The 13,428-nt window shown below is 46.6% G+C and overlaps 1 protein-coding gene across 1 annotated transcript in view; it reads right to left on the bottom strand.

Moving 5' to 3' along the window:
• T265_11846 (hypothetical protein) overlaps positions 1-13,428 on the bottom strand; it is a gene marked incomplete at both ends in the record, with an annotated part of 45,612 nt that overhangs the window by 12,949 nt on the left and 19,235 nt on the right. The window contains 3 exons of the mRNA XM_009178633.1: positions 7,878-7,968; positions 9,138-9,251; positions 11,596-11,720. Of these exons, the coding sequence (XP_009176897.1) occupies positions 7,878-7,968; positions 9,138-9,251; positions 11,596-11,720 (330 nt within the window). The remainder of the gene's footprint in view (positions 1-7,877; positions 7,969-9,137; positions 9,252-11,595; positions 11,721-13,428) is intronic.

The following is a 13,428-nucleotide window of genomic DNA, read 5'->3' as shown; positions in this document are numbered from 1 at the left end:
CCGTCTGCTGCTCTCGAGTCAGTGTCTCAAGAGCCACCGTAAGGCGACGAAGCACAAGTGACGCCAACAGTTTCGTTACGACCGAGTCAAACTGATCCCCCTGTGGTTGCCACACTCACTACGAGCCCCCTTTTGAAAATGGGCACTATCACCAACTCTCTGCAGTTGTCTGGGACAGATTATTTTTCTCAAATGCAAGCAAACAGATCGGAGAAGCGCTCATTAAGGACTTCATCCCCACCTTTGAACAATGCGGGTAGGAAGTCATCTGGACCAGAGGCTCGGTGACGTTTAAGATGGTCACTCCCTTCTGATCCTTGATGGTTTCGATCACAGGTAGTTTCGGGGCCCCGTCGTACGGATTAACTTAAATAATCTTCGGGCATAACCGGATTTCTGGGCATCTTCCATTTCCTTGGCTTTCTGTGTCCAACACACTTCAAGGTTGGCTCGCACGCTCACTTTCACTCGACGTCTGATAAATCGCGCGTCAAGTTATGTTGGGAACCGGCTGAGATATTTCTCCGAGATTCGGGCAGCGCCACTGTTCGGTCTGATTTTCAGCGATTGATCCTGGTATCGCCATGCCAAAAGCAAAACACCCAGCACCGTGGAAAGAGGTGGCGATGTCGCCCTAGCATGAATTCACATCTGATGGTGGAGCATTTGGAAGAGACTCTAGATAACGAATACGGTAAATTAGTCTAAAATGCGGTTCTGTCAGTCTCTCAGTTGGCAGGGTATTTTTCCGCGCCTCACACAGCCCTGGAAAATAAATGGAGAAGTGACTCCGGATGAGCGTATGGTCGGAATCCACAAATCTGTTCCAAAACGGCCGGCAGCCAGTTATTGATCCGCACTACTGACAATCGATGGCAATATGATCGATTTGAATTCGTGGCCCGCAAGGCGTTGGAGGACACCATGTGTCCAGACGCCGTTAGTTATTTCGGAAGTTAGTACTGTAGAAAACAGCCTGCGGTCAGCACACAGCTGAAGCAATCGTTCACCACTGTCCACACGGAGTTCGGTTCCACAGCTGAAGCAATCGTTCACCACTGTCCACACGTAACGAGTTCGGTTCATGTCGACCATCTAATTGAGTCTCAGATATGCTGAGCCTGCCCATTTGCTCTTTCAGATTCGCGGCAACAACAATATAGATGTTTTCAACTCGCCATATTTAGGACGTCATAAATCTTGTCTTTGGTGGTGTCAGAGCTACAGTCAGTTGAGGCGCAAACAGACACGACAAATAGACATCGACCAACTTCCCTCTTGTGAGACACCTTCACAGACGTTGCCAGATGAACAGCGCAGAGGCGACTATTGACAGGTATCCAGTCAAGCAACTATCCTTCACCCCAATGATCTAGGACGATAGCAACACCTGCATATCCGGCCACAATGGCCCCTGGATCTCAGGAGGTGCGCAGCCGGAAGGGAGTGGAGAGTAACGGGGCGATTATCTCAACTACTGTGCTTGCATCTTGAATTCTTGTTTCTGAGATGCAGTACACAACAGTGCCAAGCGAATCCAGTGTGAGAGCAAGAGCAGCTTGTTGACCTGCTTGAAGGCATTGAAGGCGGTCAGATAGACTGGGTGTCGAGGCTTGGAGATTGATTTCGAGATGCCTGAGGATGTCGGCGCCGGATGACGCGCAGATGTGGCTTGCAAAACCGTTGCAGGACGAACGGAGTTATCAGTCCTATTTGGTAGGCGTACGAGAAGAAGGGTATTATTGAGGTGGGGAGAGGGAAGGGGGAAGATGAACTATGTGAAAGAGAAAAACGGCGTCAGCAGTGGCCTGTTTTCGCTAACCCGCCCTGCTGTATGCAGTCAGTAAGGCGACTCACCTGATGGAACCACGCGACGGCCGATGACGTATGAAATTAACGGACGGATGCAAGTAACAGATTACGTGAGCTGGGATACTACGAGGTCGACTTGAATAAAACGTCACACCAAGGTAATGTCACCCCTCTTTGTGAAGAGAGAGAGAGAGAGAGAGATTGCAAGCAGCAAACCAATAACAAAATTGAAGAGAGGGGAGCCTTGTCTTAGACCACTCAGATGAAAGCTTACCGTATGATCGTAGGCGCGCACAAGGGTTCGTACACCGTGCCCTCATAAAAGATATAAATTTGGAAGTGATACCTTTGGTCGACAGACGCTGCCAAAGTTTCTGACAATCGACACAGTCGAAGGCAGCTTTCAAATCAAGAAAAACGATCAAAGTGGGACATCTGAAGAAGTAGCGCTGTTCAAGAATATGACTCAAGGTAACTATATGGTCGATGCATTCTCAGTCCGAGCGAAACGCAGTTTGATTCACACTAATCCATCACTCCCAATAGTCGATCAACCTTCCCAAGATAATCCCAGATGCGATGAATACCAGACTGATACCACGAAGTTTTCACGTGAAGTCCGTGCGCCCATTTTAAAGACTTGGAGGACGGTCGAGGAGCTTCATTCGGTTGTGTTTTTGTTTCCGTTCAAATCTTCTGATTTTAAAGACTTGGAGGACGGTCGAGGAGCTTCATTCGGCTGGTATTCTGTTTCCGTTCGAAATCTTCTGCAGTATGGTTTGTCAAACTGTTTGCCAGGACCCCGTCACCTCCTTTGAAGGGTGCGGGGTGTAGACCACCCGGACCAAGTGCTTTAATGCGTTTCAGGATTGATACCTCACGCTGGATTTCGGTTGCTGATAGCGGGTTGGTGTCGATATTCCATTCAAGCCCACTGGGCTCTTCCAGCGCTTGTGCTGAAGGAGACCGGCTGAACTGTTCTTTGACCTGCTCAGCTAAGCGCACAAGATGATCGTTGAGGGAGTGAATTGCCCTTCCGTCTTTTTATCATATTGCTTTATTGACACCTGCTTTCTCTTGACCAGCTGATCGAATGAGTTTCAAAGGCGCGCGGCTGTTGCCTGCAGCGAAAGCCTTCATTACCCTGGCCTTCGAAATCTGTTATTCTTCAAGCTCCTGGTTAATCGGTGTTTGAGGAGTCTGAGTGCGCCATCAAAGTCGCTAGTTCCTGGCATGGACTTTCTGGTAGAAATAAGATCTGCTGACCTCAACGATATCCAGTGTTCACTTAGTCGAGCCAGATGACCTGGACAAACAGTTTTGAAAACCGAGAGCATTGCTTCTTTAACTGGCTTCCATTCAACATGTAAGCAATTCACATGACTGTATGCTTCCAGTGGCTTTCTAGCCAGATCAGCTCAATACTCTTCAGCCACTGAAACTTATCAAAGTTGATGAACGGAGTTGCTCTCTTTGGGCACGCGTAGTGCCGACGGAAAGCAAAGTGACAGCCGGACCCCATAGATAGTATGACCAGAGTCAATCTGCGTACATTAGAAGGAACGACGAACCTCAAGTGATGCTCTCCATCGACAACTGATAGCCACATGGTCTAACTGGGTTCATGACTGTCTTGTGGTAGGTGGCCTCCAAGTAACTCGATGTGAGCGCCTGTGTTGGAAGTTCGTACTGGCCAGGAACAGACGATGATCTGAACACAGCTGGAGCAGTCGCTCCCCATTATCCGCAAGCTGCACGTCGACTTCAAATCTACCACCTAACGGTGCTTCTTCCGGACTAAGTCATCCAACTTGAGCATTCATATCATCCGCCAGGATTACTATATCCGTCCTGCTGACCGAAGCAGTCGCGACAGATCTTGACAAAATCCATCCCTCTCGGTCTCAGAACTGCAGTTGATACGATGAACAAACACCACATCGACCTGCATTGGTCTTAATTGTGGCAGACAATCGCACAGCGCAAAGACGACTGTTTACTGGAATCCAGTTCAGTAAGGCACTTTCAGCCTTGGGTCACACCGTAGATACCACGATCCGTTACGCCAGGATCATCGGATGCCCCAAGAGTGAAATATGGAAAATCTGGGCTCGTCCTAAGAGGCTTGAGGTGCACGATCGAATTGAGATCTTGTATACGTGCTTCGGAGACAACACATATCGACGGAGAGGGAAAGCAAGGTTTCAGAAGGAGATGCCTGAGGCCAAAATTTACATAGAGTGCGGATGCAACGTGGATCAGATCTTATGAGGTTGGTAAGTGATTATTTCGGTTTATTTTTATGGACGGTGGTTTAGACACGGAACAATGGCTAGGGGAGTGGTAGATGGGCTGATCGCACTACACTGTTCGATGAGGAGGGAGTGTGGGAAAAGACCGGTGGGCGAAAAGCTGCAATGGCAAATGATTGTTTCCTATTGTCCAGGCCGAAGTAGGTGGTTTGGTTGAGGTAACCCACCTTGAGTCTTTGACTCAAAAGTCTGACCCGCAAGGCAGTTGGAGGATGTAGCGTTTTGTCCGGGGACCCTATCCTAGCTTCTGACTCAATAGTCTGACCTACTCGGATGTGGCGGGTAGGCCTAACCTGAGGGCATAAATGCCCTTCCGTCTTTTTATCATATTGCTTTATTGACACCTGCTTTCTCTTGACCAGCTGATCGAATGAGTTTCAAAGGCGCGCGGCTGTTGCCTGCAGCGAAAGCCTTCATTACCCTGGCCTTCGAAATCTGTTATTCTTCAAGCTCCTGGTTAATCGGTGTTTGAGGAGTCTGAGTGCGCCATCAAAGTCGCTAGTTCCTGGCATGGACTTTCTGGTAGAAATAAGATCTGCTGACCTCAACGATATCCAGTGTTCACTTAGTCGAGCCAGATGACCTGGACAAACAGTTTTGAAAACCGAGAGCATTGCTTCTTTAACTGGCTTCCATTCAACATGTAAGCAATTCACATGACTGTATGCTTCCAGTGGCTTTCTAGCCAGATCAGCTCAATACTCTTCAGCCACTGAAACTTATCAAAGTTGATGAACGGAGTTGCTCTCTTTGGGCACGCGTAGTGCCGACGGAAAGCAAAGTGACAGCCGGACCCCATAGATAGTATGACCAGAGTCAATCTGCGTACATTAGAAGGAACGACGAACCTCAAGTGATGCTCTCCATCGACAACTGATAGCCACATGGTCTAACTGGGTTCATGACTGTCTTGTGGTAGGTGGCCTCCAAGTAACTCGATGTGAGCGCCTGTGTTGGAAGTTCGTACTGGCCAGGAACAGACGATGATCTGAACACAGCTGGAGCAGTCGCTCCCCATTATCCGCAAGCTGCACGTCGACTTCAAATCTACCACCTAACGGTGCTTCTTCCGGACTAAGTCATCCAACTTGAGCATTCATATCATCCGCCAGGATTACTATATCCGTCCTGCTGACCGAAGCAGTCGCGACAGATCTTGACAAAATCCATCCCTCTCGGTCTCAGAACTGCAGTTGATACGATGAACAAACACCACATCGACCTGCATTGGTCTTAATTGTGGCAGACAATCGCACAGCGCAAAGACGACTGTTTACTGGAATCCAGTTCAGTAAGGCACTTTCAGCCTTGGGTCACACCGTAGATACCACGATCCGTTACGCCAGGATCATCGGATGCCCCAAGAGTGAAATATGGAAAATCTGGGCTCGTCCTAAGAGGCTTGAGGTGCACGATCGAATTGAGATCTTGTATACGTGCTTCGGAGACAACACATATCGACGGAGAGGGAAAGCAAGGTTTCAGAAGGAGATGCCTGAGGCCAAAATTTACATAGAGTGCGGATGCAACGTGGATCAGATCTTATGAGGTTGGTAAGTGATTATTTCGGTTTATTTTTATGGACGGTGGTTTAGACACGGAACAATGGCTAGGGGAGTGGTAGATGGGCTGATCGCACTACACTGTTCGATGAGGAGGGAGTGTGGGAAAAGACCGGTGGGCGAAAAGCTGCAATGGCAAATGATTGTTTCCTATTGTCCAGGCCGAAGTAGGTGGTTTGGTTGAGGTAACCCACCTTGAGTCTTTGACTCAAAAGTCTGACCCGCAAGGCAGTTGGAGGATGTAGCGTTTTGTCCGGGGACCCTATCCTAGCTTCTGACTCAATAGTCTGACCTACTCGGATGTGGCGGGTAGGCCTAACCTGAGGGCATAAAGAGTAAGGTATTACTGTCTCACTCCTGATGCGGCTACGCACAGTGTCTGTCTTTTGAGGAGTACCGGACTCTGGCTTTAAAAGTATTTCCACCGTATTGAATAATGCACCAGCGGTCACGGTCAGCCGGCGATCGAAGTGCGGCTACGCACAGCAGGTGTCTTTTGAGGAGTACCGGACTCTGGCTTTAAAAGTATTTCCACCGTATTGAATAATGCACCAGCGGTCACGGTCAGCCGTCGTGCGATCGAAGTGTGCGGTTTTTAGGGCCGTCCTTTCTCTGGGGTAGTCAGCATCGCTGCTTCCATAAATATGGACATGCTGGTCGCCCGAGGCCATGTTAGCATTCCTCATCGGTTACGATTCAGTGTGGAATCCCTTTCGCAAAGGGTGCCTCCCTGGGGTGTACGAAGCTATTTTACTCGCGGTACCCTCTCCTCAGGGATTGTTGTGAATCATGGCTGACGAGGGAAAGCTACTGTGGCCTATGTTCGGAGCGCAGCCATTGTCAGATAACTGATGCATTACATCGTTGGATTCGTAGTAACCGCTATTCCCTATAGTTTACCAGAACTAGTGCAGTGCTCGTAGGCCCCAGTACCAACGAGTGATCTGTCCACTAGTACGCTAATTGCGCTTCGTAAAAAAGAACCATACAGAACCAGCCTTCTGAAAAACCAGCTTAACTCCGGGAAAAAGGCAGAAGTTAAAGGATGAAAAGTCCGTGGTCTGAATCTACTCCTGAGGTGTCGATTGTTCTTAGCAATGTTGCGAAGTGTGGCTAGTTCTATTGGTTTGACCTCAAGCCAAAAGGATCAGAAAACTCGAAAGACAGAGGAAATGGGCCAGTGACGTCCTGTAGATTTAAAACCAAACAAACAAACGAAGCGCGATACCACATCGAAACTGATCAATAGGGACACAAAATGAGCTGTCCTGGATATGAAGATCAATCAACTAACGCGGGGCATGATTACAACTCCAAACCAATTGACCAGGGTATACTCGATTGACTAGTCACAACACAACTATTACGTATCCATAAAAAATCATACAAACAATAACATCTAGGTTTTAGCACCATAACCAATAGGACACTGAAGATGTCGATGAATGACGAAGCAGTTGCAACCGGATTGTCAAATTCGATCGCTACACCAGTGAACAATTGATTGCTCCTGTCTAAGCTTGGACAACCTCGGACCACAACAGCTCCGGGTTACATCATAGCCGCTAGGTAGCGGCTGAACTATTCTGTTCATTCGATCATCGCATCGAATAGCATAAATATGAGTAATTCAAAAAGATACTCGAAGGTGCTATGTTAGGGTTTTCCACTTGGGGACGCTTGGTTAGAAGTATTGTGAACTGGAACGAGCCTGGCCGATTCACAGTTTCCCTTATCAGACGTAACACATTTTTGTTCATAAGAGCACTTAATTAGAAGTCAGGTCTGCCGCTCATTGACCTTGCATTATACTGAATCATGTGAATGTATATCCTAAGACGTCGCGTTCACGATTTTATGTGGTACACCCTATACTCAGGTGATACCGAAAATCAATACAATGGTTGCATAAGAACCAAATACTCCTATGATTATCACCTGTAAGAACAGCGTACTTGTCGTATAGTGGTGGTAGCTGTCACAGCTTCTTCCACCGATGATTTAGGGAGGTGAGGTAGGTAGCTGCGCATCGGAGGCGGGAGCTGATAGATTGGTGCGTAATTGGGGAGAATGGGAGGGGAGCTATGCAATGAAGACAATAGCTTGGATGCACGAGCGCCATGGTAAAGTTTGCAAAACGAAGCTAAGCGACACACTTAAAAAACCGCATATCTGTTTAAAATCAACTTACTCAGTAGGTTGCGTGTAGTAATAAGTGTACAGATGAGCTCTCACAAACTTTGGATTAGTTGGTATCGTGGATGTATCCAGCAACTGTAATACTGAGAGAAAAGTGCAACAAGCGTCAACGACAAGGATGAAAGCTCATAAAATATGAGATGACCAGATGCATCAACTGACGCAGAGTAGGTCACTACTTTTCGGACTGCATTTCGAACTGATTAACTTTTGACTACCCTAAGGGACACTAGTCATTCCGACTACCTACCAGGTTGCAAACAGTTGAATAAAATTACAAACGCTGAGGAATTTTCTCCTTCGGATCACGAGAAGATTTGGATAATCGAATTGATATGATGTGCATATCAGAGTCAGAAGTAAATTATTTTTGAATTGGGCAGCCTGCAGCAACAGGACATTGCACCTCATTTGACTGGGGCTCAGTGAAATGAGGGGAAACTGGCTCCAGAGACGCGATGAGAACAAACGGTGAGAAGGCCGCTCAGCAGACTGAACAGTCAGAATAAGCAAATTACTCGCTCTTGCGGCTTTTTTATACGGTACGATGCTATGTGTACAGCCATCATCATCACGAGAGACAGCAACATCGATGTTAACGCAGATGCTTCATATGGTCGCACGCTCCTGGTAATTTGGAAAGTATTTGTTCCATCTAAATACTGTCACCGTTCGAGTGCTTTAGTGTCGTAAAGAGACTCGTCAACAACGAACACAACAGCTTTATTGCGAACAAGCCAGTACAACAGTTACAAGGGGCAACCCAAGGGTACTTTCAACATTGATCCAGGCTGTCCGGTCGGCGTTTGGTGAACGCCCATCATCATCGACGTGCTTCTATGCCCGGAAACTCATCATCGTCGACCATGCTTCCGTGGCGTGCCTGAAAGCTCGACGACTATTGCTGAATTGATTGATTGATTCACTAGCCTGGATGCCTTCCGGCTTTCCTATTGAGATTTTGGTGGAGTTCGAGGGTCTCAGTAGATTTCGGGCGTTTTGGGAATATTTTCAGGAATTTGACTTTCCTGACAGTATTAAACTGGATGGATACATAAGTAAAGTGATGTGAGGGAAATGACCTGCGTTGAAAGCACTGATTTTTGTACCTTACGACCTTTCGACGCGAGAACACAGTCTTACTCTTGATCAAGAACGCTGGGATAAAGCGAACTAAACAGTGGGCATCAAGATTCCAAAACTTGACCCAGGACTGTCCACAACACAAATAGTCTATAAAGTGAGGCCTTACCATCGGGTTCTTGTTGGAGCAACCGATAGACCAGGTTGTAGAACCAAGGGTGATCGTCCGGCTGACTCAAGGCTGCAAACCACAGCTGCCAGTCCACACGAGGTTGGTGAGGTACTTAAAAAAGCGAGAGTTCGGACGAGGAGATGAAGTCAAATTGGGCATATTTATTAAGCAGTTCATACACCAGACACTTTGAGATGCACATGGTGGGTGAGCATAGAAGAAAACGTTTGTCCAAGTTCAAAGTCTATAAATCGGGGTATCATCCGGCTACTACGTCTGTTTACATTAAGAAATTACACATGATGACAACATTCACGGTATCGCGTTGCAGTAGCTAGCGGAATGCCGTGGCATGCAGATGAAGATTGAAGATGAAGATGAAGAGAATGATGATGATGATGATGATGATGATGATGATGATGATGATGATGATGATGATGATGATGATGATGATGATGATGATGATATGATGATGATGTGATGATGATGGTGATTGGTGGACGTTCGAATCGGACTGTTGCAATATTTGAGTATATTGGTTTCCGAGTGAAAAGATCCTTGAAGGCACATTTTAGGGTAGATGCGAACCAGACACTATTGGGACCAGTTTGATGAGAATTCTATGCCTAGGACCACAAGTCACGGTGTATAGAAATGGTTATCGTGGTTGGGATAAGCAGGTGGTGTGCAATTGACGGTCGTAGTAGTTTGATGATATAGCCTGTGACGTCCAAGCGGATAAGATATGGCGTCTCCATGACCCAGAGTATTTTGAGTCCAAACCTGAACCACAATGTACATTTAAGACACGTCCATCATGAATTACGGGTCCTCGTACGTGTGGAGTCCCCTAACACTGTAAGACTACAGCTTGAAGACTCACCTGTTGTCTGAAACATATAGGGAAGCGGGGAGGTATAGCCACGGTAGAAGGCGTCGTAACAGGGATAAGTGATGGTCAGTGACTGTGGGAGAAACTATGGCCGTTAGCTCTCAGCCGACCGATGTGCTTTACTGATCCAGGTAATTTTTACGCACATTTTTTTGCGTCACGGTAGTTAGTTACAATTTATTCAACAGGGATAATTAAAGGGGTTCAGCCCTTCAATTTAAGATTAGCTTATACGTGCTTATACGAATCGTTCCAGACGGTGACAGTTGTTATATTGATTACAACGGTGCGCTGTGGTTAGCATACATTATGTGGTAAGCAACGATAAAGTTAGTTGTCCAAATACCGTTGCCACTGGTTAGCACGCTGCTGATGGCTCTTTCAATTGGCATTAGCAAATAGACCCAAGGGCTTCGTTATGATAAAAAAAACTTCTCCAGAGGATCATACCACCCCTCATCGTGCGGGTTAACATGTATATGGCCAGCTGCGCTTAGCGCAAGTTAATTACCACCCATTTATAGATGCAGAGTAATACGATCACGTACATTGTATCACTTTGATAGCGTGTTGACGGGTGCTCCCGGTTGGTGTTACACTTGGGGAGGTGTAGTATTACGCTGACACTCGAAGGAGTTGATGGATGGCGTCACTAATCCGATGGTAAACACGTACCTGGTGGCAGTGCCCACTATTATGCTCGATATTTAGCTCGAGTGCTGGTGCAATGGAAAGGCATGCTTGCGTTAAGTATTTCCCCCTGGCTGATTTTAGCGGACACTATCTGCTGATGACCGTGGCGATATCGCCGGCAGCCAATGGTGGCCTGGATATCTTGGGACCTTCTGGGTTTATTTAGACAGATTTCTTAAATGCTGAGGGATTGCTTACTCCTCTTGCCAGCTCTTTGGGGATTTTGTTTTGGTATACTTCAGACATTGGGTGGCACAAAATCCTACTTTTCGATTTATATTGACATGTACTACAGGCCGCGGTATTGATTGTTTTTTCCTGGGTTACTCAGTCGCCTTTTGTTTCGGAGGTTGAACTTTGAAATCCTGACTTTCGCAGTTCATGTCTGGAATGAGACAAACATTCAAACTTGCCTCGCCTATAAGGCTACGGTGTAACTGATGTCTTGCCGTACAGGGAATACACGTAAGTGCACGATAAAAGAGCATTAAACGAGCTAAATTTCACCTCAGACTACAAGATGAGACGTAGGCTGATAAACAGCCATACTTCCTGTACTGCATCCGTCTAGTTTATGTTCGTTTCAGTTGCGTTTAATTGGATTGGTACAGCTGGTAACGCGATACAAGAAATCCTTCCCCAGAAATTAACCTCTCACACAGGAGAGGTCCTTCATTAATCTTCTCCGTGAGTGTTGGATTATCTGGAGTAAGATACCGAATGATACAAATGCTACTGTATGAAGTAAGTACATCAGCGCGGACCTCACGAGTGCTAACGTATGGCTGCAAATGACTCGGTATTGAATAGAAATTGAAAAAAGTAGAGATTTGGATATACCGACGGGATGTGACATGGGGATGAACTCACTGACTACCGGTGGAGTACGATTGACTCGACCTGGCTTGAAGCGGAAATGATATTCAGTCCATGGACCCTCCATGGACGGAGCACCTTCAAGAATCACTTCTGGCCTGCCACCAACCCCAGTCATACTGAAAGAAAATAGATCATGTGATTGAAGACAACAAAATCAGGAAAACCATACTGACTGACACTCAAGCGTTCCTGAGGTTGATAGTAGGCGGCATGCGGATTGCATATCAAAAGTAGATAGTTTGAATTTCTGAATAGTGAAGGGCCCGTCCTACGACAGGCCACGTGGAAAAGTTCCCACTGGGGGTGGGTTCTGAAAAGAGACGGGTATGCGCGGAGAGTTACCGTAAGTGGTATCTCCTAAGATAGTATAGATGCTTCGTTCTGGACAGTTGAAAATAGTGGACACGGAGATTGGTACCGACAGGTGAGGGCCTACTCGCTATTCATAGGCTGCGTGAGCAGATAGCCAGGGTTGACAAATAAAGCTTGTTTGGAATACTACACCGTTTGCTCTTGATTAACCCAAAAGATCGTGCTGAGGTATGAGGTGTTCCTCACGGGTGTCGATTTTGGTTTGACGCTGATTCGTAGACCAGGTTTTCCTGGGGAAGACTATCTAAAACGATAGATTAAAAAACTGGTTCGATTGATAATGACAACGTGATGGTTCGTAGAAGACTGAGGTGAACTTGGAGCCGTACCAAGCAGGTGTTTTTCTGACTTGCTGTAAGGTGGACGGAAGTGTGCCGATTACCCTGGAGGCGTGACACTAGGATAGGCATGCACGAGTAGTGGGAAACAGTAAGGCAACGAGGAGTCTGTTTACCAGACTTTCAACCACTAACCAAAACGAAAGAGGAAACTCTATGGAGGCTACACAGATCCCCCCTCCAATGCAGCTCAATGGGCTACTGCGGCATATAACATGGGTATAACAGCAAACCGAAAATTAAGTATTACTCCAAGAAAGTGAGGTCGCTTAAACGAGGGATTCGGTATACTATGATTTTATTGCTAGTATAATCCAACGTGTGTTGTTTAAGCAATTAAATTTATTCAGCGAACACCTCAGTTATAACAGCGTGTCAAAGCGTCTACGCGGTGACCGAGCTCATTTCGAAGAGATGGGAATGTAACAGCTCATGCACACCTGGCTGATGGTAGGCGACGAAGGTCAGGGAGCGGGGATATAGCCTATGGAGTCAGAATAATTTGCCCGGAGGCTGCGTTGGGACTTATTCCAACAAGTTGTAAAAACAGCTCATCGGTTCTGGACAAGAGCCCAGAGTGAATTTGTATAGTGGCCTGTAAATCAGTTGTGTCAACGGTAGGTTCAACGGAATTTCAGGTGAACGAGAGATTCAGTTGAATCTCAGACATCAACTTGATTTCCCAACATGCCCGGAAAGATCGAAAGCGACACTAGGCTGTCGAAGTGTCTCTACGAATCCTAAAAGTAAACAGTCCTAAGTAACGTGTCGGGAATAGGGAGGTTTAAATGCCGAAAAAACCCGATGACTGGTATTCGCGCAACCATAGGTCCTTAACCTGATTGGTTGTATTGGAATGAAGACGTGAAAGGCCACCTAATTGACGAAATACACCCATTTGCAAATAACATTGGTGCTAATGGGAGACCCAAAAGAATTTCTTGCTTGTGATATTCTGAAGCCGATTGTACAACACAAAGACCGCCCCGTGTTTCAGTTGGCATCATCATCATCATCATCATCATCATCATCAACGACAGCATGACATCAGTGCTCAACACCAATGCTTCACTGCCGTACAGCCATGACTTATTTGAAAGCCTTATTGTAAAGA

This window comes from Opisthorchis viverrini, assembly GCF_000715545.1.
Source record: "Opisthorchis viverrini unplaced genomic scaffold opera_v5_608, whole genome shotgun sequence".
NCBI classification, from domain to species: domain Eukaryota; kingdom Metazoa; phylum Platyhelminthes; class Trematoda; order Opisthorchiida; family Opisthorchiidae; genus Opisthorchis; species Opisthorchis viverrini.
The sequence above is the reverse complement of the archived record's forward strand: the minus strand, read 5'-3'. Positions and strand labels throughout refer to the sequence as shown.